General features: G+C 40.4%; 2 protein-coding genes across 6 annotated transcripts in view; both read right to left on the bottom strand.

The window, feature by feature from the left end:
- Positions 1-6,320: 6,320 nt before the first annotated feature.
- Positions 6,321-25,441, bottom strand: Nme5 (NME/NM23 family member 5). Of its 2 annotated transcripts, none has more exons than XM_010613758.3 (6): positions 24,895-25,416; positions 24,306-24,478; positions 13,033-13,238; positions 12,240-12,340; positions 10,910-11,028; positions 6,321-6,563 (listed from the first exon to the last, which is right to left on the bottom strand). In XM_010613758.3, the coding sequence occupies exons 2-6, from the start codon at positions 24,432-24,434 to the stop codon at positions 6,483-6,485; spliced, it is 636 nt and encodes a 211-aa protein (XP_010612060.1). In that variant the 5' UTR covers positions 24,435-24,478; positions 24,895-25,416; the 3' UTR covers positions 6,321-6,482. The 2 variants fall into 2 exon arrangements, with proteins under 2 accessions (XP_010612060.1, XP_010612061.1); XM_010613759.1 differs by having other exon boundaries at positions 6,485-6,563; positions 10,936-11,028; positions 24,895-25,441.
- Positions 25,442-25,637: 196 nt separating this feature from the next.
- Brd8 (bromodomain containing 8) overlaps positions 25,638-27,535 on the bottom strand; it is a 45,036-nt gene continuing 43,138 nt past the window's right edge. For all 4 annotated transcript variants that reach the window (XM_010613761.3, XM_010613762.3, XM_010613763.3 and 1 more), the window contains 2 exons: positions 26,638-26,815; positions 25,638-25,810 (listed from right to left, as the gene is read on the bottom strand). In XM_010613761.3, coding sequence (XP_010612063.1) covers positions 25,760-25,810; positions 26,638-26,815 — 229 coding nt within the window. In that variant the 3' untranslated portion in view covers positions 25,638-25,759. The remainder of the gene's footprint in view (positions 25,811-26,637; positions 26,816-27,535) is intronic.

Below are 27,535 nucleotides of genomic sequence, written 5' to 3'. Positions count from 1 at the left end.
ATCTCTGAATCAAAAATCAAAGTTTAATCTGAATTTTTTAAATAAAAGATGCAGGACATAGTGGCATATGGCTATGAGCCCAGTTATGGGAGGGTGAGGCAAGAGGATCATGACTTTGAGTTTGTAAGCCTAAGTGATTTTGTGAGACCCTGTCTCAAAACAGAATTAAAAAGCTGGGCATGGTGTCACAAGCCTGTATACTAGCACTATGGGAGGCCAAGGCAAGAGGATCACAAGTTCAAGCCCAGCCTGGGCAACTTAGTCTCAAAATGGGACTAAAATTGGGACCCTGTCTCAAAATGAAACTTTAAAAAGGTCTGTGGATGTACAGTGCTTGCCTAGCATTCACAAGGCCCTGGGTTCAGATCCCCAGTACCACACACACACACACACACACACACACACACACACAAGATTTTGGTTTGTCTTTCTAACACTGACTCTGAAGAGGCCCTTCTTTCTTTCTTTCTTTCTTTCTTTCCTTCCTTCCTTCCTTCCTTCCCTCCTTCCTTCCTTCTCACTCTCTCCCTCCCTCCCTTTCTTTCTTTTTTTGGTGAAAATGGGGATTAAACCCAGAGGTTTGCACATGCTAGGCAGCACTCTACAACAGAGTTTTTTCTTTTTCCTTTTCCTTTTCCTTTATTTGAGACATGTTCTTCCCCTCAGTTGCCTGAAGGCTGGCCTCAAATTTGCAATCCTCCTACTTTAGCCTCTTGAGTAGTTAGGATTACAGGAATCCACCACCATGCCAGTTTAAAGATATTTTGAAATACAGCAGGCACATAGTCTCAAAAGGAATATATTAATAAAAACACTGAGAGCTGGGGATTTAGCTCAGCGGTTCAGTGGCCTGCCATGAAGCTCAAGGACCCGAGTTCAATCCCCGGTACCAAAACAAACAAACAAACAAACAAAAAACCCACTGAGAACTTATAAAACATCTTGACTGTAGACAGCTTAGTCTATTAATAAGCAAATGTCATCCATGATTACAATATATTTTTATAATTTTAATTTCCTCATGTATGCTAAGCATGTGCTTTATCACTGAGCTACACTTCAACCCCTTAATGTACATACTTTTTTTAGTGATTTAAATAAAGTTTATGTTTTAAAAAGATGGTTATCTTTGCAATGCCATAGTTATTGGAACTGTGAAGAGGCAACATATCTCCGTTTCTCTTTTTTTTTTCTTTTGTTTTCTTTTTTTGGTACCCGGGATCGAACTCGGGTCCTTGTGCTTGCAAGGCAGCAGAACCACTCAGCTAAATGACCCTCCTTTTCTTTGCTCAACCCTTTTTTTTAAAAAAACCTTCTGCACAAAGGTAAAAGATCATGCTATTCTTGTAGTGTTATAAAACAGCTCAGCAAACTTTCTTAAGAGCTACATAGTAAATACTTTAGGTTTTACAGGCCACTTGTGATCTGTCATAGTTTTCCTTTTTTCCTGCAGTACTAGGGACTGAACCCAGGGCATTCGCACGGAGCTACATCCCTAGTCCTTTAAATTTTGAGACAGGGGCTAAGTACTAAGTTGCCTAGGCTGGGCTCAAACATTCAATCCTCCCAGTTTTTTTTATAACCTTTTAAAAATGTAAAAACTATTTTTAGTTTGTTTTTTTGTTACCGGGGATCGAACTCAGGTTGTTGTGCTTGCGAGGCAGACGCCGGAACCACTGAGCTAAATCCCCGGCCCACTATTTTTAGTTTGTACCACACCAAAAAAAAAAAAAAAGTGCCAGTCTGGCTCCTGGGTGGCAGTCTGCTGAGCCCTGCTCACTTCCTTGCTTGGAGTCAGTGAGGAAGGGCCCGGCCTGCTGCCAGCATGGCTGTGACAAGGGCAGGAGTGGTGCCCTGTGACCTCTGACCCCAGCCTCCTACCCACTCACTTGCCCTTTGGATAAATTCATTAAGTACCTGCTGGCCCTGTCCTGAGCATCTTAGTGTCACCAAGGTTCCAGGGCCTTTCCCACAAGGGTAATACCTCCAGTTTCTCTAAACCAGGAACTAGCGGTCTCAATAGTCATGATTTAGGGCAAATCAGGATTAAAATCTACTAGTACTCAAGAAGATTAACGATTATAAAAATATAATTTAGCTAACAAAGATATCCTTGCACTCAGTACCAACTCTGTTCTTAAAAGTACAAAGTCACTGCCCAGATGAGGAAAACTACATAACTATCTCTATTTACAAAGACTTTTTTCTATCCTGTCAGTTGAACCTTTCTTTACAAACATGCTCAGATCTACAACATTCCCTCTCCAAATAGTCCTTTTCCTAGTTGCTACCATGTACATAAACTCTGGATTCAGCAGGGATTCCTATCTCAGCCGGGAAACCACTGCAACCGGGGTAACATCACCTCCAGAGCATCCTGTGCCCCTGCTGTGCCCCGCAGAGCAGAGGTCCCAGCTCCGCTCCTTCAGGAGGAAACCTGAGTCAGCTTTCTAAATCCTGCTCTTTATCCAAGGAAGATTCCTTTTTAAAAAGGTGCTAAAGAAGCCTGGGACTTCAGTATTAAAATATGAAGGCTGCCCCATTCCAGGTCTTTGGGAAAGAACAACCACTATAATGTGACTGCCCACACCACCAAACACGCACCTATCGTAATTAGAATGATTGTGATTTTCTTTTAACCATGTAAACAAGAGGAAACCTTTCACTGCAGTGCTCTCAGTCCTTCTAAACACACATCATGAATATATATACTTGTTAAAGTACAAAAGCACACTAGGTGCAGTGACCTATACTCCCAGCTTACCTGGAAGGCTGAGGCAGGAAGATTTCGAGTTCAAGGCTAGCCTGGGCAACTTAGGGAGACCTTGTCTTAAAATAAGAAAGGGCTGGGGATGCACCTTTGTTGTAGAACACTTGCCTAGCATGTGTGAGGTCCTGGATTTGATTCCAAGCCACAAAATACGTACGTACACAAAATTACAAAAAAAAAAAAAACAACCAAAAAACAAACAAAAAACACTTAAATGAACACTGTAAAAAAATTTAAATACAATGAAGCAAAAAAGAAGAAAATAGCATATTCTTACCACTTACAGATTATCTTATTCTAGGTGTATGTAGTGTATAATTTTTTATGTGTGTGTGGAGCTGACAAGCAAGCTCAGGGCCTTATGCATGTTTGGCAAGCACTCTGCCACTGATCTAAACATCCCCATCCCCACAGATATACTTTCTATAGATCTTTTTTACCTACATCATAACACTTATACATACTGCTTTTCCCCCAGTATTGGAGATTGAACTCAGGGCCTCACATGCTAGCTACACTCCTACTCCTGTACACATAGTCTTATAAGATCCCTTTTGAGTTAAATCTTTGCCTTTTAAGGCAATAAATCTCATCTAATAGCCAGTCTAGTTTCAAAACTTTCCAGTTGCCTCACAAATGTCCATTATAGCTTGTCTGCCTAAACCAGGGTCCAATCTAGGAACAAGTAGTGATTCTGATTATATATCTTAAGTCTTTCTCAATCTAAATTAGTCCCTTTTCTCAAAACCAATTTATTAAAGATCTCAAGGAAATTCATAAATTTTTCTTGTTGCTTCTTTATGGTATCTTTTTGTTATTCTTGTTTTTGAGGTAGGGTCTCACTATGTAGTTCAGGCTAGCCTTGAGACTTACTATGTTGACCAGGCTGGCCTTGAACTCACAGCAACCCTCCTGCCCCAGCTTCCTATGTGCTAGAATTGTAGGTGTGTGCCACCATGCTCAGCTATGGTATCCTTTAGATGGTCACCCTTACCTCTTATATTACTATAGACTGCATTTGGATTAAAGGTTTTATTTTTATTTTTGAGGCAGGGTCTCACTTTGTAGTCCAAGCCAGCCTCAAACTTGTGGTGATTCTCCTGCCTCAGCCTCCTGAGTGCTGGGATCACAGACATGCACAATGCCTGACAAGGCTTGATAATTTTAAGGTGCAGACTTTTGTCTAGAATACATCAGATGTGAACATTATATTTCATTTTACATCAAATCAAGATTCATATAATACCTAAATGCCTTCCCATCACTGCTGTGGTAAATTGTCCCCTGGATCATGGTAATAATGGCTAGATCTTTACTTTTTCTCCCTTTTGCCAAGCATTCTACCACTGAGCAACATCCCCAGTATCCCTAATCAGTACGAGTAGTTTTAAAGTCCATTAAATTTGAATAGCGAAATGAGCACTTGCACTTGGGTGCCTACAACTTAGACTGAACTGTTAGTATTTTCCTAATTTTGTTTTATTTATACTTGCATTAAAAAAAACCTTTATTTTGGGGTGAGGCAGCTGGAGATATAGTTCAGTGATAGAGAACTTGCCCAGCATGCATGAGGCCCTGGATTCCATCCCAGTACCCAAAAAGAAAAAAAAATATTTTTAGAATGTAAAACCTAAGGGCCAGGGATGTAGCTTGCCTGACAAGCGCAGGCACAAGGTCCTGAGTTTGGTTCCTCAGTACTGAAAAAAAAAAGTAACACCTAAAAAATGACATTCCCCTTTATGGCTATATTTTTACCCTAAAAATTAACAATTATTCTCTAATATCATCTAATATTTAGTCTATATCTAAATTTCCTTAATTTGTTTTCCTAGTTTTGGGCAGTACTGCACTCTACCTTCAGCTCATAGATTTTTTTTTCTAGCTTAACATCTCTTTATTTTTTTTTCAGCTTTAATTGAGTTTATTGGTACATTTTAGGGATACAGTACAGTTACATTCATTGTTGGGATCTTGTACTTTTACATGACAAGTTAGCTCATAGATTTTTAAAAAGCATAACCCTATCAAGACTCGTTAATGCCATTTAGTTAAGATGCCTATTTAATATCTTTTAATTAGGGCAGTTCATCCTCATCACTACTTTCTGTGTATGACAAAAACTTTGATTTTTTTTTTTTTTTCCTTGAAGCACTAAAGATGGAGCACAGGGCCTCATACATGGTAAACAAGTGCTCTACCACTGAGATCCTTTTCCAAGTTTCATTTTCAGACAGGGTCTTGCTAACTTTTCCAGCCTGAAGTGCAGTCCTCCTGCCTCAGCTTTAGAATAGTTGTGATTACACAGGTGTGCCACTATGACCAGTTTAGTTTTTTTGTTGTTGTTGTTGCTTTGGTTTTTTGAGTCAGGATCTCATTATATGATTATATGAACTTACTGTATATTCCAGGCTGGCCTTGAACTCATGCAATTCTCCAGCCTCAGCCTCCTGAGTGTTAGGATTACAGGTGTGCTCCACCAGTTTAATTTTTAATAAAAGTGCTTTACAAGCTTTTAAGCATATTAAAATTTCTTTAAGAACTGTGAGGGCTAGAGATTTAGCTCAGTGGTGTCACTGCCTGCCTCAAAAGTACAAGGGCCTGAGTTCAATCCCTGGTACCAAAATTTAAAAAAGAACTGAGAATTTCTTTTTTCAAACTAATATAAAAATAATTAGGAAATACTAACCTAAGAACTATTTGGGAAGGTGGTCAATTATTCCATTCTGCCCAGGACTGAGGAGGTTACAAGGATGCAGGGCATTTGGTGATATTACCAGGAAAGTCCGAAGTAGAAAAGAATGTTTGTCATCCTATTTGTTCACTCTTTTTTTTTTCTTTTTTGAGACAGGATCTCACTATGTATTTTAGGTTGGTCTTGAACTCACTATGTAGCCCAGGCTGGCCTCAAACTCATGGTGATCCTCCTGCCTCCGCCTCCCTAGTGCTAGGATTACACGTTATCACCACCATGCCTGGCTTATGTCCAACCCTGGTTGGTCACTCTTAAGGATACTTATTGATGATGATAAAATAGTTATGTAGGTAATTAAAATCATCCTCTGGTTCTAAACATTTCCATTATATCACATAGTTACTTATGTAGTTAAACCTTTTAAACTAGACTGCCTGAATTGATGCATTAATTATGCAGTAGATATGGGATATATATTTGGTCAAATTTTTAACATTTTCATGTCTTCTTAAATTAAAAAAATAAATAATCTAATACCATCTTACATCTGTCTTCTTTTAATGCTACATCAGTGCTTTTTTCTTTTTGGTATTGAGGATTACACCTAGGAACTTCATACTGAGCCCCAGCTCATTTTTATTTTTTATTGTGAGATAGGACTTGCGAAGTCACCAAAGTGCCCAGGGTGGGGTTGAACTTGTGATCCTCTTGTCCCAGCCTCCCGGGATCCCAGGATTTTAGGCATGCACCACCACACTCTGCAATATTAAGTTTGTACCCTAAATCCATATTTACCCTAGATAACATTATCTGCTATGTAGAATGGTTATTTCTTTAACATTTATTTTTAAGAAATAATTTTGCATACAGTTACTTAAACCCTTAAGAATTAAATTTCTTGTATTCTCTTTTCCTTTCTTTTTTCCCCCCTCCCCACCTCATTCTTTCTGATGATGGGTATTAAATCCAGGTCGTCATGCACTGCAGTAAGATAATTCATGACCTATTCTTTAGCAGAGGCTAGAACTCTTCTGCAATTTGATGATGATAAAGTTTAGGTTTGTTAGGATTATTTTTCAGCAGCCAATCAGCTAGCCAAATCTATGGAAAAAAGAAAAAAATCTTAAATTAATAAACATTTAAGTATTTCCTTTCAATATATACCTTATCAATTAGAAACAAAAAATTTTCAAAATCACTTTAAGAAAAAATGGCTGGATATTTCACTGCATGCTTTGCAAGCACAAGGTCCTGAGTTCAATCCCAGGTACCAAAAAAAAGAAAAGAAAAACACACTGTTGCTTCATATCTGTAATTCCAGCACTCTAGGAGGCTAAGGCAAGAGGGTCATAAATTTAAATTCAGCTGGGCAATTTAGTGACTTAGTAAGACTTTGTCTCAAAATGAAAAAGGGATGTGGCTCAATGCAAAAGCACTGGGTTTAATCTCCAGTACCACAGATACAAGAATGTACACACACACAAACACACACACACACACAGAATAAGAAAATGATCATTAAAATTTAAGTACTGCAATTTACATTATGCAGAATTATTATGTATACATCAAAATTGGAGATGAAGTAAAACTATCTCTGGCCACAAATAGATGGTAATTATCCTACATATAAAAAATCCAAAGCCAGGCATTTTGGCACACATTTGCAATCCCAGCACTCAGGAGGCTGAGGCAGGAACATCACAGATGTGAGTCTATCCTGGGCAATTCAGCAACTTAGCAAGGCTCTGCTCTGTCTCAACATAAAAAAATTGAAAGGGGCCATTATGTAGCTCAGTATGATGACCCTGGGTTCAATCTCTAGAACACTCAATTTTTTAAACCCCAAACAATTCACAAGAAATCTAACAAGGCTGGGGATGTAGCAGAGCTGTAAGAACAAGACACAAAAGAACAAAACACTTTATGAATCTACTTATGTAAAATATCTAGAAAAGGCCAATTCATAGAGATAGAAATTAAGAGTTGAGAGAAAGAAGGAATAGAGAGTAATCGCTTAATGGTTCAGAGATTTCTTTTTGGGGCAATGAAAAGAATTTGGGGGCTGGGGGTGTAGCTCAGTGGCACCATGCCTGCCTCACAAGTGCCAGGTCTTGAGTTCAATCCCAGGTACCACAAAAAAAAAAAAAAAAAAAAAAGAAGAAGAAATTGGAAATATGCAGTGGTAACGGCTATACAACATTGTGAATATAATTGATGCCAATGAATTGTTTACTTAAAAATGGTTAAAATGGCAAATTTAAACAAGGTGTGGTGGTAGAAGCCTGTAATACTAGCACTCCAGGAGGCTGATGCAGGAAGATTAAAAGTTTAAACCCAACCGGGGCAATGTAATGAGATCCCATCTCAAAATAAAAAATGAAGCCAGGCGTGGTGGCACAAGCCTGTTATCCCAGCACTGGGGAGGCTGAGGCAGGAGGATTGCTGTGAGTTTAAAACCAGCATGGGCTACATAGTGAGTTCCAGGTAAGTCTCAACTACGTAGTGAGACACTGCCTCAAAAATAAATAAATAAATAATGAAAAGAGGTTGGGGGATTTAACTCAGTGCAAAAGCTCTGGATTCAATCCCCAGTACTGCAAAGAAAGTAAACAAACAAACAAATAAAATGGGCTGGGGATGTAACTCAAGCAAATGATGTAGATTTAATCCCCAGTACAGTTAAAGAGTAAAAGCAGGAATAAAAGATATATGCAACTATTAAAATGTTCTCTATATAGCAGAAAGAATCAACAACTGGGAATCTCATCTTATTAAAAAGCTGCACTGCAAAAGAAATCATCAGCAGAACTAAGAGACAACCTACAATGTAGGAAAACAATTATACCAGCTGCTTCTCAGACAAAGGACTACTATCTAGAATACATAAAGAACTCAAAACAATCAGCGCCCCCAAATATAAAGACCAGATTCAAAAATGGGCATCTGAAATGAACAGACATTTCTCAGACAAAGAAGTAAAAGCAGCAAGTAAATATATGAAAAAATATTCCACATCACTGGTCATTCGAGAGATGCAGATGAAAACAACGCTGAGATTCCACCTCACCCCACAAAGAATGGCTGCTATCAAGAAATCACACAATAACCAATGTTGACAGGGTTGTGGGGAGAAATGAACCCTTCTCCATTGTTGGTGGGAGTGCAGACTGGTGCAACCACTATGGAAATCAATATGGAGATACCTCAAAGAACTAGGACTAGAGGTTCCATTTGACCCAGCCATCCCTCTGCTGGGTATCTTTCCAAAAGAATTAAAGGAATCATACCTCAGTGATATATGTGCGCCTATGTTTATAGCGGCACAGTTTGTAATAGCTAAAACTTGGAAACAGCCCATTTGCCCATCATTTGGAAACTGGATAAAGAAGATGTGTTTTTTCTATAAAATGGAATACTACTCAGCCATAAAGAATGAGAAATTAGATTCATTCATAGGAAAATGGATACATATTGAGGATATACTCCTAAGTGAAATAAATAAGTCACACATGTGTAAATACCGAATCGTTTCTCTGGTGTGAAAAGCTGTAATAGTGCACAAGATCCTAATGATATAACTGACCATGTGAAATAGGAAGAAAAGGGCTAAAGGTGTAGGGAAAATGGGAAGGGTAGGGGAAAGGTAATAAGGGAAAAGAAAAAAGCATGAAAAAATGGAAATAAAGTGTTTGTAAATGGGGAGGGGAGGAGAGGGTGAAGGGAGGGCAGGGACCAGGGGAAAAAAATGAGAACCAGGACCTGTCATGTAAAGGTACAAGATCCCAGTAATGAGCGTAATTGTACTGTATACCTAAAATGTACCAACAAACTCAATAAGAGAAAAGAAATTCTCTACAAAATATATATTTAAATATATATATTGATGAAACACACCCATATACAGTATAGTCATACTAATTTTGAGCACTTATCATGCAAGGGACACTATGATAAAAAATTTCTTTATAAGGATTTTTTTTCCCCTGGTACCAAGGATTGAACTCTGGACCTTGCACTTTTGTGGCAGGGGCAGTACCACTGAGCTAAATCCCAGGCCCAATAAGGAATGTTTGTTAAAATGGGGTCTTGCTATGTTGGTCAGGCTGTTTTTTTCTTTTTTCTTTTCTTTTCTTTCTTTCTTTTTTTTTGAGATGGGGTCTTGCTATGCAGTTCAGGCTGACCTTAAATACACTATGTAGCCCAGGCTGGCCTTAAACGCTCAGTCCTTCTGCCTCGGCCTCCAGAATGCTGTAATTGTAGGCATGCACCCCAACTCTGAGCCAAACAGTTCTACTGCTGTGGTTGTTATTGTTGTTGTTATCGTCACTACTACTACTGCAATCACCAATACTACTTTTCAGTACTGGAGATTTAACACAGGGCCTTCACACCCTGATCTTTTTTTATTTTTTATTTTGAGCCAGGGTCTCACTAAGTCCCTAAGTTGCTAAGTAGGCACGAACTTGTAATCTTCCTCCCTCAGTTGTGCTAGAATTTCAAGTGTGTGCCAGCCAACATGCCCTTTTAGCTGCTGTTTTTGTTTGTTTTGTTTTTGGTACCAGGGATCGAACTCTGGACCTTGCGCTTGGGAGGCAGGCGGCAGCACCCCGGAGCTAAATCCCTGGCCCTAGCTGCTGTTTTTCTGAGACAGGGTCTCACTATGTAGGGTAGTGAGGCTCACACGGTGTGCAGTCTCCCCGGTGCGGCTGGATTTACAGGTGTGCACTACCACACCTGGTTTGTTCTAGTTTTTAAAATTAGATATTATGAGAAATAAAAATCAGAAAATAAGGGGCCGGGGATTTAGTTCAATGGTTCCGCTGCCTGCCTTGCAAGCACAAGGACCCGAGTTCGACCCCCAGAACCAAAAAAAAAAGAAAAGAAAAAAAGCTCAAGGGCTTGAGTTCAATTCCCGGTACACCTCTCCCCCAAGAAAAGAAAATAAGTAATCAATAGTTACTTATAAGTATTGGAATATAGTGTGTGTGGGGGCGTGGGTGTGTATTTCTGAAAATGATTATTTTAAAAAGGTTCCCAATATGTATTGTTTCAAGAACACTGTTTTGCCAGGTGTGGTGGCACACGCCTATAATCCCAGCACTCGGGAGAGCTGAGGCAGGAGGATTGCTGTGAGTTCAAAACCAGCCTGAGCTACATAGTGAGTTCCAGGTCAGTCTCAACTACATAGTGAGACCCTGTCTCAAAAAAACCAAAAAAAAAAAAAAAAAAGAGCACAGTGTTTTGAGGCACCATCTTGCTATGTTGTCCAGGCTGGCCTTGAACCTCCCCCACCTTTTTTTTCCCTCCGGTACCAGGGATTGAACTCAGTACATTGTGCTTGTGAGGCAGGCATGGCTCCACTGAGCTAGATCCCTGGCCCTCAAAAACGTGATGTTTTAAAACTACAAACAGTATTCTTTAGTGAAAATAAAAAGATTTCTTACAAAAGGATCTGTTGGTTTTTGCTTACAAAGCTCTGTGAGTCCTTCAAGCAGAGTTGGTGTTACATATAAATTTAAATAGTCCTTAGCAGCTTGTCCAATTGGAATGGGTTCAGCGATCACTGCAAATACAAATACGTTCTCATTAAAGGAAACAAATGATAAAATACGATTATATGTCATTAAAGGGGATGCCTTGAAGAGCTTGTAATACATGAAAGATACTTTTTTTTTACTTTTTTCTTTTTACACAATAAAATTCACACATTTTGACGTGTTTGGTGGATTCTGGTAATTATGTGCGCTCATATAACCATCACTACAACCAAGATATAGAACACTGCTCAGCAACCCTCACCAACTGCCCTTGTGCAGTTCATCTCTCTCCAACCCCTCCCTTAGTCAACCACCGATTAACTTTTTTTTTTGCTTTTAAAAAAATTTTTTTAAATTATCTTGAGACAGGGTCTCATTAATTGGCGAATTTGCAATCCTGCCTCAGCTTCTCAGAATGTGGTGACCATAGGCATACACCACTCTACCCAACTTTTAAAATAAACGATAATCACTTAAGCTGGGTATGGTGGTACACATCTGCCGTCCTGGCGCTTGAGAGGCTGAGGCAGAGGACTGCTGCGAGTTCAAGGCCAGCCTGAACTACACAGCGAGACACCCCCCAAAAAACTCTTATTCATTTTGAGATAGGGTCTCACCATGCACCATGTTACCCAGGCTGTTCTCAGATTTCTGAGCCCAGTGACCCTCCTGTCACAGCCTCCTAAGCTACTGGGACCATGGATGTGTGACACACAAGTTTATTGATGGCCTTCCGTCACTACAGTTCCCTAGAATTTTATATAAATGCCTTCTGTATTGTTTTTTAATTGACATGCACTATTTGTGCAAATTTATGGGGTAGAGTACAATAATTCCATACATGTATACAATTTGAGCTGGGCATGGTGGCACGTGACTGCAATCCCAGCCTTCTAGAGGTGACATCTAAAAATAAAAAAAAGGCCGGGGGAAAAAAAAGGGTAGGGGAATAGCTCAGGGCCAGCCTGAGCTACATAGGGAGTTCAAAGCCAATCTGAACTATATTGCACTGTAGCAAAAAACAAAAACAAAACAGATTCCCTATAGGGCACACTTTAAATTTGGAGGAAAATGCTGAATTTCCCATGTGTGGCTTCAAGTTTTTTATAAATTAATATATGACAAAATATACTGGAGGAAAAACCTGTTATTTTCCTTCCCAGACACATCTTCAAAATAAAAGAAGCAGCAGACAACCAGGAGATGCTGTTCACAAATTAAGCCATCCTTAACTCACCTTTAGGAAACATAAAACGAATTTCTCTTTCTGCTGCAGCAAAGTCCTTACTCCCATGCAGTGCATTCCTTAGGTCGTCTGTGCCGTAAATTGCCCTTAGACTAGAAGCAAATTAGACATGATGATCGAGATCCAATCTGACATCCTTCTCTTACTTTGTAGGAATGCACGCTACTTAGGAATTTCACAAAAGCATTATCACTTCTCATATATGGAGGCTTCAATCTATTTTGAATTTAAGCTTCCATGGAGAGATCTAGATGAGGGTCAAATGTGTTTAACTCTGCAGGAGGGACAATAGGAGTTCTTTAAGTGAAAAGGAGTTTTGTGAGAAGTGAAAAAACAATTAATATTCAAAAGTGTAAGAATTTAGTGTCTTGCTTGTAGACATGAGTGGTCACCAAAAATTTGGATTTTTACTCCTGATTTCCAATATTCTTTTAAAGCACCATTCCAAATCTACCATTAAAAAAAAAAGTCCTTGGGGCCAGGGATTTAGCTCAGTGGTTCCGACACCGGTACCAAAAACAAAAGTCCTCAGTGGCACTTTAAGTGAAAGATGAGAAAAGAGTAAGACTAATCAACTACAAATCAGACTTTCCCTGAGACTTGGTATTTGGTATTAAGGCAGACATTGTAATGGTTAAAATATAAAACTAACTACCCCTAACCCAAAGAAAAGTTGATTTAGGAAACTTCCAAATGTAAGAAAACAATTATTATGTTGAAATCCGATTTTTTGTTTCATTTTCACAAATGGATTTAATTTCCCCGACCCAGGAAAGTAAGTTACCTGTCTGGATGTGTCTCCTTAGCTACCAAACTATTACTGGGACCCAAAAGTTCCTTCCAGTAAGAGATGGCGTTGTGTCTAGCTAATATCATGGCAACTAGTGGTCCAGAACTCATGTAAGCTGTTAAATTTGGGAAAAATATTTTCCCATACTGTTCCACATAAAAGTTACTGCAGTGCTCAGGGCTGAGGTGTAGTTTTCTTCTCTATAAGAAAAACAAAGTCAACAAAAGCATTTAAAGTGACAGTTCAATAATTCCTCATTAAAAACTTGAAATTAGTGCCAAATGGATTATAAACAAGGTTTGCTTTTATATTGTGAAGGACATGATAACACATGCTGAAATAACAAGGATCGAGGGGCACAGGAGATCAAACTCAGGTCCTTGTGCTTACCAGGCAGGCAGTGGACCGCTGAGCTAAATCCCCAGTCCTTTGTTTTTGTTTTTTGAGACAGGTCTCCCTGTTAGGTCAGACTGGCCTTGAATTTACCTGCCTCAGCCCACAAGGCTGTGAGTACAGGTGTACACTATCACACCAGGATAGTAATTCCTCTAAAGGAATTATTTACCCTAAAAAAGATACCAATTGCAGCCTCCTTCAGCAATGATTTGCAAACAGCAAATTCATTACTTTAGTACTGGGGACTGAACCCAGGGCCTTGCATATGCCAAGCAAGCACTGTACTGCTAAGCTTGTCCCGTCCTTTTTTATTTTTCTTCTGAGACAGTGTCTGGCTGAGTTGCACAGGCTAACCTCAATCTTGCAATCTTTCTGCCACAGCCTCCCAAGTAGCTGGGATTATAGACACCCAGTTCACAATTCCTCCTTTTTTTTTTGAGACTGTTTCACATGTAGCCTAAGCCCACCTTGGACTCACGGTGATCCTCCTGCCTCAGCCTTTAGAGTGCTGTGATTACAGGCATGTTCTACCATGCCCGGCTCACAACTCCTTTTTAAAAGTAACACTCCAATCATCAGGAGTTTGTTAATGTGTACTTCATATACATTAAAGAAACAAATTGGGCTTTAGAATATTTGAAGTTCAACCTTTCCCTGTGTTATTTTCCTATGCTTTGTGAAATTTCCCTACTTTATTCTGGGAGCTGGCCCTATAGTTGGCACTTAGAAATAACATGAAGTACAATGAGGCATCAAGCATGTTTTTCACTCGGGCCATGGATTTAGTCCAGAGGTTCCACCACCTGCCTCGCAAACACAAGGTCCCAAAAGAATGTTTTTCACTTGAATGTGTGTATTCTTTATTCTGGCTCTGCCACAAGTGTGCTGACTCACTGTAACCTTGACAAAAATTGGTAGGTGCAATGGGACATGCACAGAGTCCCACTATTAGGAGGCTGAGGTAGGGTCCCTTGAGCTCAGTACCAGACCAACCTGAGTGATACAGTAAGATCTTCTCTCAGAAACAAAACTAAAATAAGGATGTCACTAGGCAAAAAGTGATGATTTTCTAAAATTTAAACTTATGCGAGTGTATGGTGATAGGTGGGACTCAGAGCCTTGCCCGTGCCAGGGTAACGCTCTACCCCTGAGCTCCAGCTCCAGCCTTTCCCCTCATTCCTTCCTCCCTCTTGACGTTTTGTGGTACTGGGGATTGAACCAGGGCCTTTGCACTGAGCCACATCCTCAGATTTACTGAGTCACTAAATTGCCCAGGCTGAAACTTGGCAATCCTCCTGCCTCAGCCTCCCAGAATCCAGCGGTTACAGGCACACACCACCATTCTTGGCTCTACCTTTATTTATAAACTAATATGCAGACACATAAAAATTGTATATATTGATGGGGTACCATGTGATATTTCAATACATGTATACATTGCTCTATGTTTAAATCAGTTAAACATATTTATCTCTTCAAATATTTATTGTATCTTTATGGTAAAAACATTCAACTCTTTTCTTCTATCTTTTAAAAATACAGTCTACGCTGGGGGTGGTGGCGCACGCCTGTGATCCCAGCACTCAGGAGGCTGAGGCAGGAGGATCGCTGTGAGTTTGAGACCAGCCTGGGCTACATAGTGAGTTCCAGGTCAGTCTCAACTACATAGTGAGACCCTGTCTCAAAAAACCAAAAATAATAAAATAAATACACAACCGGAGTTTAATCCCCAGTATTCTTTACCACCCTAGCCTTTTTGCCTCCTGACACACCTCACAGTTTTTAAATATCTTGCCTGTCAATTTCTTTATCTGGGCACCGTGAATCTCCCTGCACTAAAATTTAACTACCACTGCCAGGGATCTAGCTCAGTGGTTCGGTGGCCTGCCTTGCAAGCGCAAGGACCCGAGTTCAATCCCCGGTACCAAAAAAAAAAAAAAAAATTAAAAAATAAAAATACACATGCACAGGGCAAAATGACAACATCACTTGCCTTGCTTGCTCCCTCTCTATCTCAGAAGAGTGTCTGTTCAAGGGCCTGTACTGCATATATAATCAAGAGGCATTCCGATCAATGCCTCAGTCAGTCTGATGTTTTCTGTTACGTATCCTTCCTTAACCCTCCCATGACCATTTCTACAGAAGCCCAGATGTCCAAACAAGTTCTCCCACAGAACGCAATCAGAAAAAGGGCAGCTCCCCTTCTAGTCCCCTCCGTAATGGGAGTGGGGTCCTCACTGGGAGGGCAATGGGGATAGCGGGCATTTCTACATCCACACATTTCTATCAGGCCCTGCCCATAGAGACTTCAGAAGACGTGGATAAAATAAGCCAGCCCTTTAACATGGTACAGGATCAAATAAATTCTCCAGCAGCGGTTGTGTTGTGAAATAGAAGAGCCCTTGACACGCTGACAGCGGCCCAAGGGGGACCATCCCAGGTGCTGGGTGAAGAATGCTGTTATTTCTTTAACCAGTCAGGGATTGTTAAAGCAAAGGGTGAAGAATTACAGGAGCGGGGCCTGAGATTTAGTTTAGCGGTGCTGCAGCCAGCCTTACAGCACAAGGTCCCGAATTTGATCCTCGGTACTGAAAAAAAAAAAAAACAGCGCAAGGAAGAGCAAAAGAGACGAAGGAATTCTCGGGGAATAGACCAGAGCTACTCCTGGCTTCTCCAATTCTGCCTTGGCTACTTCCCTGGTTGGGCCCACTGGCTTGTACATGTCTTTTAACTCATGATAGAGCCCTGTCTGTTTTGCTGTTTTCAGAATTTCTTGCAGGGACGCATGAGGACATTTACCAATCGGACAGTCACAAAACTCGTCACGGCGGAGTATCGGCCACTGCGGCAGAGGGAAGAAGCCCCCACCTACCGCTGCCCCACCAGATCCAGGTTTGGCCCCAACCTTCGTCCCTTTGTCAGCTTGTAGCAGCTCCAGAAGAGACTTTGCCTTAAGATGGCCCTAACTAGTGCTGACACAAGGCCCTCCTAGTGATGCCACAAACTCCCCAATCCCTAACCACTACATCACTCAATCCCACCCAGCTCCTATAAGCCCCACCCCAGTCCTGTAAGAAGCGCTCTCTCTCCTTTGTTCAGTCAGCCGGGCAGAGCAGACCCTCCCCATAATAAAGGCTTGTTACGATCCTGGTAAAAAAAATAATAATAAAAAGTAAAAATAAAAGCATACAGTCCAGTCAGGTGTAGTGGCACATGCCTGCAATCCTAGTACTTGGGAGGCTGAGGCAGGAGGATTGACATGAGTTTGAGGCCAGCCTGTACTATATAGTGAGTTCAACACCCGGCTGGACTATATAACAAGACCCCATCACTTTTTATGGCTGAATAATATTCCACTATATACACATGCACCAGTACCTTAGAAGGAAAGTTTAAAAAATGAAAAGGGCTAGGTCTAGGGATTTAGCTCAGTAGCACTGCACCTGCCTCACAAACAAAAGGTCCTGAGTTTGATCCCTGGTTAAAAAAAAGCTGGGATCTATATCCCATATTGGGATTGCTACATCAAAGTGGGAGTTCTATTTTTAATTTTTTGAGGAACTCCAATATTGTATTTCAAATTAGCTATACTAATCTATATTCCTGCAGTCAGGAGGCTGAGGCAGGAGGGTCACCATTGAGTTCGAGACCAGCCTGGGCTACATAGTGAGTTCCAGGTCAGTCTCAACTACATAGTGAGACCCTGTCTCAGAAAAACAAACAAACAAAAAACCCCCAAAACTAATCTATATTCCCATCAATAGTTGTGCAGGACTCCCTTTTCTCTACATGCTCGTCATCTTGGGGTTTTTTTGGTGGTGGTTCTGAGTATCAGACCCAGATATCACTCATGCTACACAAGTGCTATACTTCTGAGCTACATTCTCAGCCCATCGTTTGTCTTTTTTATGGCAGCCATTCTTACTGGAGTGAGGTGAGAGCCTCATTGTAGTTTTGATCTGCATGTCCCTCAACATTGGTGATGGTGGGCTTTTTTTACATACCGTGTGGGCCAGTGGCATGCTTCTTTTGAAAATTGTATATTTAGATTTATTGCCCTCCTACATTTTAAAATTTTGTTTTGTTTTTGAGACAGGGTCTTATTATGTAGTTGAGACTGACCTGGAACTCACTGTGTAGCCCAGGCTGGTCTCAAACTCACAGCATCCTCCTGTCTCAGCCTCCCGAGTGCTGGGATTAAAGGTGTGCGCCACCACGCCCAGTTTAAATTTTTAATTTTGTGACACATGGTCTTGCTATATATACAGGCCAGCCTTAAAGTTGTTAGATAGCCCAGGCTGGCTCCAAATTTGCAATCCTTCTCAGCTTCCCAAGGGTTGGGATTAGAGACATGTGCCACCATTCCTGGTTTGTTGGTCTTAATTGTTAACAATTATTTATATATTTGTTTGTTTATTTGGTGTTAAAGATCAAACCCAGTGCCTCTGCACTATGCTACATTCCCTAGATTTAAAAAATTTTATATATTTATTTCTGAGACAAGATCTTGCTATATAGTTCAGGCTTGCCTTGATCTCACCATGTAGAATAGGATGGCCTCAAACTCTTGGGGATCCTCCTGCTTCAGCCTCTCAAGTGCTGAGATTACAGGCATGCACCACCATGCCTAGATTTATTGCTCCTTTTACAATGAAGTTCTTCAATTTTTGTTTTGTTGCTATTGAGCTTTCTGGGTCACATATATTCTGGGTATTAACCCCTCATCAGATGTATTAGTATCTTATCAGATGTAGGTAGCATCTTCACTCTGTTGTTTCCTTTGCTGAGCAAAATTTTAATTTGTCATCCCATTCATCTACTTTGATTTTGTTTCCTGCATGTATAGGGTTTTATCCAAAAAAAAAAAAAAATCCATGTCAGAGCTAAGGTCATAGCTCTGTGAAAGAGCACTTGTCTAGAAAGGACAAAGACGGCCCCTGGTTTCAGTCCCTAGCATAACAACAAATTCATGTTCCAAATTCATGAAACAATCTCCATGATAAAGGCAGAAATTCATCTTCTATAAATGGATAGATGTTCTCAAGAGGACAGTGTCAATTTTTCCAAGGGATTTTTTTTTTTTTTTTTTTTTTTTGGTACCGGGGATTGAACTCCGGTCCTTGCACTTGCAAGGCAGGACACCGAACCGCTGAGCTAAATCCCTGGCCCAGATTTTTATTTTTATTTTTTTTAAAACAGGATCTTGCTACGTAGTTCAGGCTGGCCTCTAACTCACAACAATCCTCCTGCCTCAGCCTCTTGAGTTCTGGGATCACAGGCGTGATTTGTTTTCTTTTGTGGTACTGGGGATTGAATCCAGGGCCTTTGCATTGAGCTACATCCCTAGCCATTTTAATTTTGAGACACTACGTTAACTAAATTGGCCTGGCTGGACTTGAATTTGTAATTCTCCTGTCTCAGTATCCCAGGGTGCTGGGATTATAGTAGGTGTGCACCATCATGCCTGGCAGTGAGTGACTTACCTCTGACTCCTTGCAAAACACTTGTTTCTTTAGGTTTCAGAAACTTGGTAAAATTGTTTGGTTTTGTAGCTAGGGATCTAAACTGCCTAGAGTAGAAAGTTTAGGAACATGTTCACCTAGCTGGTTCAGCACTGCTATAAAAAGGCCCTGTGGAAAAATATAACATTCTCACCATTTAAGGATCAGTTTCTACTGTAAAGGTATTAAGATCTGTTCTAATATCACAATTCTAGCCAGTTACAGTGGTGTATGCCTATAATTCCAGCACTCTGGTAGGCTAATGTAGGATGCAAGTTCAAACCCAGCCTGCGCAGCCTAGGGATTTAGTGAGACTCTGCCTCAAAACAAAAAATTTTTTAAAAGGCAAGGACAGGGCCGGGAATTTAGCTCAGTGGTCGGTGGCCTGCCTTGCAAGTGCAAGGACCCGAGTTCAATCCCTGGTACCAAAAAAAAAAAAAAAAAAAAAAAAGGCAAGGATATACCTTATCACAGAGGCCTAGGTTCAATCCCCAGTACCAAAAAAAAAACAAACAAAAAAAGACATGATAATATTTATTTAGGTACACTTGGTGCTTTCATTTTTATTTTCTTCCTGAGTATAGAAATGAAATCTCAGCAAGACCCAGTGGTCCATGCCTATAATTCCAGCTATCCAAGAGGCTGAGGCAAGAGGATTGCCCATTTGAGGCTAGTTGGAACAACTTGTTGAGATCTCATCCTAAAATATTTTAGGGCCAGGGATTTAGCTCAGTGGTGCTGCTGCCTGCCTCACAAGCACAAGGCCCCAAGTTTGATCCCTGGTACCAAAAAAATAATAATTTAAAAATAAAATAAAATAATTTTTAAAAAGGACTTGGGATGTAGCTGTTTGCAGGCCCTGAGTTCAATCCCCAGCACTGCAAAATAAAAATTTTAAAAGGTATTCTGGAGAAAAAGTTATAAACATCTATAAATTATTTGTTATAGTATATTGAACATAGCAGCCTATTAAATTAGGCTTAATTTCTTATTTTTTTCAGACATAGATGATTGTAACTTATAAGGCAACAGCTGGCTACAACTTCTCAATTTCTTATTAACAACTGTAACTGAGGTCAATTTTTGATTTGTACATTTTGACTAGTTTCAGTCTTTGAGAAAGATCCTTCTCTTGAACTTGCTTCATCAGTTTTTAACAAGGTGTGAGCAAGTGTCAAGTAATTCAGACTCACTTTTTTTTTTTTTTTTTTTTTTTTTTTTTTTATTTGAGACAGGGTCTCACTATGTAGTTGAGACTGACCTGGAACTCACTATGTAGCCCAGGCTGGTCTCGAACTCACAGTGATCCTACTGTCTCAGCCTCCCAAGTGTGTCACCACACTCAGCTTGCACCGATATTCTTAAAGGTATTGTTAAAATATGTATTTTCTTCAAATTCACTGTGTGTTTAAAACTTTCTAGAAATTGTAAACACCAGCACTCTAGAAGATAGGATTACAAATTCAAGCCAAGCCTAGCGCAGCAATTTAACGAGTTAGCAGGACCCTGCCTCAAAAATTTTTTTAATTTGTTTAAAAAGTCTGGGTATTGAGCTCAGTGAAGTGACTCTGGGTTCAATCTTCAGTTTAAAAAAAAACTGCAGTGTGTGGTGGTGCACACCTATAATTTCAGCATTCAGGAGACTAAGGCAGGAGGATTACCACACATTCAAGGCCAGCCTGGGATACACAATGAGTTCAAAAGCAGCCTATGTTACAAACTTTTGTATCAGTCCTATGGTGTTTTCGTTTTGTTTTATTTTGGTTTTTTGGTACTGGGGATTGAATTTGGGACCCTGCACTTGCAAGGCAGGCGGCAGAACCAGTGAGCTAAATCCCCAGTCCATTACAAACTTTTGCAATGAAGATGGTTTCTTTGAAAAAAAGTGAACATTTTCATTTTTTTGCTTGAAGATTTATATGACACTGTAATTGGAATTAAGTGAAAATCTTATTTTCCTTAATCTAAGTATTGCACTCCTAAGTTTGCTTTTGTGAACTACACTATTTGCAGGGGAGATGGTGGATTCACACAGGCCTGTGGAGTATTTGGTAAAAGCATAGGTGAGTCTGATGAGCTTTTCATCTTGAAAATGAAATCTGCTTACTTCCCAGGCCAGCCATGGGGTTAAATTCCTCCCACAGCAGTAATGTAGCTTTCCTGGGTTCCACAGCACACTCTGGAGAGGTCTAGCTCTCAGATACCCCTTTTCCCCAACAACCTACTTTCTACCACCATCCCCAGTGTGCCACATGCTTACCAAACAGAGGACGCTACCTTCCACAGGCATGCTAGCTGATGCAGCATAATTTTTTAAAATTAAGGGTTCATCTTTAAATTCACTTGATACTGAATCAAGGGTTCTACTGGTTGCTTTAAAATTAGATCTGGTGTTTAAAAAATTAGATCAGGTGAAAATTTTTGAAGTCAGGCTGACACAAAGAGAAGCAGGGATATCAAATACTTTTAGGAAGAGAATTTAGTTTGTAACAAAGGAAAGACTGCCACCTACTGAACAGATATATCCATTTTCAAATGTTTCCCCTAAATAGGCAAGAAAGCTTTATGTTCACTGGATTCCCAACTCCAGCGAAGCCTATTTTTACAACAGTACAAAAAGACAAGAATTGTATGATTTTACTTATATGAAATAGTTGAACTCATATTCCTAGAGAAAGAAAGCAGAATAGTGGTTTCCAAGAGAAGGAAGAAGGGTTTTTGTTTTTGTTTTTTGTTTTTTTTGGTACCAGGGATCAAACTTGGGGCCTTGCGCTTATGAAGTGGGCTAAATCCACTGAGCTAAATCCCCAGCCCAGGGATTATTTTTTAATAAGAGCACAGTGTCTGTTTGAGATGAAAAAGTTCTAGAAATGGACAGTGGTGACAGGGCACAACAATGTAAATGTGTTTTACGATACTGAACCCCACCCCTGCTTATTAAAATGTGTAAATCTTATGCATATTTCACAATTAAGAAAAAGTAGCAGCAGTATAGAACACATGATGGCTGCATCTGGCCTACCATTTATTGATTAGGGAAAATGTTTCACATTCAGTATTTTTTTTTCTTTTTGGTACCAAGGATCGAACTTAGGACCTTGTGCTTACAAGGCAGGTGGCGGCACCATTAAGTTAAATCCCCAGCCCTAGGGAAAATGTTATACAGGCTAGTTTTTAATTTATAATTGACACTAGGTACTTAATTATTACATGTATTATTAATAGTAGGGTTTCTGCATTTTGGGGGGTTTTTTGGTACTGGGGATTGAACTCTGGACCTAGTGCTTGCAAAGCAGGCATGGTGCCACTGAGCTACATCCCCAGCCCCTTCTGTGTTATGTTTTTGTTTTTGTTTTTATTTGTTGTACCAGGGATCAAACTAGGATCCTTGTGCTGGCGAGGCAGGCATCAGAACCACTGAGCTAAATCCCTGGCCCCTGTGTATGTTTTTGTGACTGAACCCAGGGGCTCTGCACCGAGCTACCCCACTTTCTAAAATTTTGAGATGAGGTGTTGGTAAGTCACTAAATTGCCCAGGCTGGGTCCAACTTGCCACCCCCCGCCACAGACTCCCAGAATGCTAGAATTAGTCCTGTGCAAGCACTCATTTTTTTTCACGAAAGTTAAAGGGTAATATAGGGTACAAAAATTCTAAGCCAACTTAGGCATGGTAGATCAGGCCTATAATCCTGGCTGAAGTTAGTAAAAACTTCCTAATTACCTGAATTTTTAAATTGTATTAAATATTTCCTTAAGGTGTCTTGAACCATCCCTACCCAAGGCCTCTACTTATGCTTGAACACTCAACTGAAAATACATGTTTCTTGATAATTTTTCTTTTAATATTAAAACACTGCTTAGGCAATATGACATGTATATATGTTAAGAATAAAAAACTAAAAAATCAAATCAGAATATACAAAATAGGATACTTAAAATATTCATTTGATACTTTTTAAAAAAGATAGGATTTCGCTATGTAGTTCAGGCTGGCCTTGAATCCATTATATAAGCCATGCTGGCCTGGAAGTTGTGGGGATCCTCTTGCCTCAGCCTCCCAAGTGCTGGGATTACAGGTGTGCACCATCATGCCCGTCTGTTTTTCTGTTTTTTTCTGTAGCTCAGGCTAGTCTCTAATTCAGGTGACCCTCCTACCTCAGCCTCTGAAAAACTGGGATTACAAGCATGGGCTACCATACCTAGTTTGATAATCTTTGCATTTTAAAATTCATTTTCAAACTTCTAAAATAAAAATGTTTTCAGCCGGGTGTGGTGGTGCATACCTGTAATCCCAGCACTTGGAAGGCTGAGGCAGGAGGATCACTGTGAGTTCAAGACCAGTCTGGACTACATAGTGAGTTCCAGGTCAGTCTCAACTACACAGTGAGACCCTATCTCAAAAAAAAAAAAATGTTTACAAACTGTGGAACAAATATAAGGCCTAAATCATTAAATGTTTATAACTGAAAAAAATCAACAGCCTAAAAGTCCTCCAATAGAAAATCAAGTATATAAATCTTAAAAATCAGGTAATTAGGGCCAGGGATTTAGCTCAGTGGCATCACACCTGCCTCCGAAGTGCACGATCCTAAGATCCTAAACTCTATCCCCAATACCCACCCCAAAAAAACTCAGGTAACTGAATTGTACAGGAGAGTATCTCTCAAAAGTTAGGATGAGACAGGGCTGGGCGTGCCGGCACAAGCCTGTAATGCCAGCACCAGGAAGGCTGAGGCAGGAAAACTGGCCTGAGTTTGAGGCTAGCCTGGGTTACATAATGAGTTCAAGCCCAGCTTGAATTATATACAGCAAGACCCTGTCTCACTAAAATATTTAAACTAGGATGAAATAGATTCAGATGCAATGATCTAGAATACTATTTGAGGGACTTTGCAAACAGGGTTTGGAGAAGGAACAGCTCTATTTTATGAGGAAGACAAGTTTATAAACAGAATTCCTGAAAGAGCTAAGTGGTTGCCTCTCTCTAGAGTGGGCCTTTGGGTGGAAAGGGCAGGTGAAGAGGACATTTCATTTCTCATTTTATAACTTTTTTTTTAGACAGGGTCTCCCTCTGTAGTTCAGGCTGGCCTTGAACTCATTATGTAGTCCAGCTATCAGTCCAGGCTTGCCTGGAACTCACAGCAATCCTCCTGCCTCAACCTTGCACACGCTGGGATTACAAGTGTGTGGTACCACACCCGATCTCATTTTATACCTTTTTGAAGGGTCAACAACTATCACATATAACTTTTATATTTAGAAAATAAACCAAAATGCTTAACATTAAAGATCTAAATGCAGGCACACATTTACATAAGCAATTTTAAAAGGAAGGAGGAAGATTTAAAAACTGTGATAATCCCAGGTTACCTGAACAATGGTGAATCCAGATCTGAGAATAATATCTTGTATCTCCTCCTCTTTGTCAACAATATCGGGTTTGATAATTGCCAGAGTTTTTTCTACATAGATCTGAGGCAGGGGCATTGATACCTCCATTTCAGCCTTTCCAGGTACAATCTAAGTTTCTTGACAGATATCAACTGTAATGAGATCCATTCCCCATCCCAAATTCAAGGAAGAATTAAGAATAGCACTGTTGCTAAATTCTATTAATTTATAAAAGTAGAAACTACTGTGTATTTTTCTACAAGTAGCGTCTCAATGATTCCTCCTGTGCCCAAGGTGAGTTGAGACCAAGATCACAAGATCAAAACCAATTGGGAGACCTGGTGGCGGCAGCAACGTGGTGTGGTGGGGCAGGGTTGTGTGGGAGGGAAAGAGGAGGGGACTGGTTTGGTTAGCAACACTGCACACCACTCTAGCAACAAGAGAGTGGCCCCAGCTAACTGCCTTAGTGAAGAGATCCGCTAGGTTCACTTTGTGTGTAAAGTCTGACTGGAAAACAGGGTCCCCAGGCCCCCTGGCACTCTCCAGAATGGACTTCCCAGGCACTCACCTTGGTGACTGCCCTTCCAGCTCGACCAGGACCTGTTGCTAGGAGACTTGAAGCTCCAATTTGCCATAGGACGGTGGCTGTAGAGGGTCAATCCCAGTAATGCAATTTGCAGTAGTTTTAACCAGGGGAAATCAGCTTCAGCCATTTTTATTTTCCTTGTGAATCTTAACACACTAGATGTTTTCGAACAAGTTTTCTGATAATTTATGGTGGGGGGGGCACTGTGGATCGTACTCCAGGGCCTTCACACCGACATACAGTCTCAGCCTTTTTTTTCTCTTTTTTCTTTGTCTCCCATAGGATCTTGCTAAGTGCTACTTTGCCCAGGCAGAGCTCAAACCTGTGAAGCTCCTGTTTCAGCCTCCCAGAATACTGGGATTACGTGCCTGTGCCACCAGGCCAAATTATACTTTATGTCCTGTCTAACTGAACAACCCTTCAACTATTCCCACTTTATATGAGACAAGTCATAGACACTCTCCCCAGCAGCCCTTCCAGACAGCATATACACGAAGACCCGAGTCAGCAAACTTTCAACATGATGCTGTCCCTCTATTCTCAGCTTATATAATCATTAAAAATCAATCTTGTTTATGAAATATTTATTTATGCAACAGTAGTAAAATGTTTCATCTACCTCTAAATTAAGTCTGTGGAACAAAAACATGGGCAACATTAATGGCATAAACCCAAATCTCAGTTCCCCCACATCACTCTCTCTTTAAAAATATTAGACTTGCAGGTGTCTTAGGCTCCTTGGTTGTGAGGTAATTAGCCTTAGGAGAAGGTCCAAACTTCAGAAATGGTTGTGGTAGCAGCTTCAGGTTAAGAAAAGATTTCCACCATCTACTGGGTTGCCTGGTACTCATTCCTGACTACTTAAGTCTCTTCTTTTGTCTAACCATATATTCAGCACCTGTCAAGGAACAGACAGAAAGCTATGAATCTTACAGGCTACAAAAGATTAAATGCAATTTTATTTCTTTGTGGCAAACAGATTTGACTATATATTTTTTTCTTTAAAGGATGAGGCTACGCTGAGTGTGGTGGCACACGCCTGTAATCCCAGCACTTTGGAGACTGAGGCAGGAGGACTGCCATGAGTTTGAGGCCAGCTTGGATGACATAGTGAGTTCAAGGCCAGCCTGGGTTATATAGCAAGACCCTATCTCAACAAAACGAAACAGATGACACTGTTCAGAAGAGAAACTACTACTATATACCTTATCCTTTAAAGGTGAGAAATTGTGAATGTACATTAAAGCCAACAGATGTAGTAAATGAAAAATGGCCAGTAACTTCAACCTCTGGTTTCCATTTTTGGGCCTTCAATTTGAGACCCTAGAAGCAGAAGCCCCCGTTACTTGTCTATTTCAAGTGCTCTTGCCACTTGCTTTTCTAGTCTCCCTCATTTTGCTGTGTATTAAAACTGGACCTACTGAGCTTCTAAGTACAACATCAGCCCTTAAGGTCTGAAAATAAACTCTGGGAACAGAAGGACACAGCACCCCTATTTATTTATTTGGTCTTGGTTTTTTAAGACAGGGTCTCACTATGTAGTTGAGACTGGCCTGGAACTCACTAGCCCAGGCTGGTCTCGAACTCACAGTGATCCTCCTGCCTCCGCCACCCAAGTGCTGGTGTTACCACCATGCCCGGCACCCTTATTTTAATAGTCTTTCCAAAGTCAAATCCCAGAGGTTACCCTGCCCCTTTTTTCTTGGGGCTCTTTATTTGTGAAACCTGAATCTGCTCCAAGACTTCTCGCTGCATTTCCACAGCCATGTGATACACATGATGATCAGAGTCGTTATACATGACAGCATTTTGGAACATCAGCATTAGGTCTCGCAAGAACTGGGCCGTGGTATGGATCCGTCCCTTAGACAGATTCCTCTTCAGGGAAGTCAAGTCCATAGGTCTACAGATGGTCAAGAAAAACCAAAAGAATTCAAACTTTAATATGGAAGATGTGGTGACATAACATGTTCTCCTGGAGAACTATCTTTTTCTTAATAAAAAGTTACTAAAGATAATAGCCTTTTCAAATGATAAAGAGCAGATGCTGTTTTAATCTTCTCAATACACATGATACTTAATAGTATTATTATTGTTACTATTATTATTTTAAGAGATAAGAGCCTTGCCGGAAACTCTAGATTCCCCGCCTCAGCCTCTTAAGAACAGGAAGCCAAGCTCAGTGGTATACATTTGTAATCTCAGCTACTTGGGATGGTGAGGTGAGAGGATGATGAGTTCGAGGCCAGCCTGGGGAAATGCAGTGAGAACCTGCCTCAAAATAAAATGAAAAAAGCTGGGGATTTAGCTCAGTGATTCTGACGCCTGCCTCACAAGCTCAAGGCCCTGAGTTCAATCCCAGGTACAAAATAAATAAATAAATAATTTTTTAAAAATTAAATAAAAAAGCCGGGGATAAGGCTCAGTGGAAGAGTGCTTGCCTCGAGTGAGGCCCTGGATTCAATTCCCAGTACCAAAAAAAAGAAAGTTTAAAAATCAAGTAAGGATAGGTACTATTATTATCTCCATTTGTCATATGAGGAAACAGACTTAAGTCACACATAGCCTGGATTCCAATTCAGAGGCAGCCTGACTCCAGAACCCACAGGCCAAATCACCTTAC

The sequence above is a fragment of the Fukomys damarensis genome, unplaced genomic scaffold, assembly GCF_012274545.1.
Source record: "Fukomys damarensis isolate Sample0158 unplaced genomic scaffold, DMR_v1.0_HiC HiC_scaffold_3, whole genome shotgun sequence".
NCBI classification, from domain to species: domain Eukaryota; kingdom Metazoa; phylum Chordata; class Mammalia; order Rodentia; family Bathyergidae; genus Fukomys; species Fukomys damarensis.
This window is presented reverse-complemented; position numbering and strand designations above follow the sequence as displayed.

Bases quoted from the DNA above. Each gene is read 5' to 3' on its own strand.
- Nme5 (XM_010613758.3), bottom strand. From the start codon at position 24,434: ATGGAGGTATCAATGCCCCTGCCTCAGATCTATGTAGAAAAAACTCTG. The intron at 12,341-13,032 runs GTAACTTACTTT...ATTTGCTTCTAG, and splicing joins AAGGAGACACATCCAGACAG to TCTAAGGGCAATTTACGGCA. The intron at 6,564-10,909 runs GTAAGAAATCTT...TTTTTTCCATAG, and splicing joins AAAAACCAACAGATCCTTTT to ATTTGGCTAGCTGATTGGCT.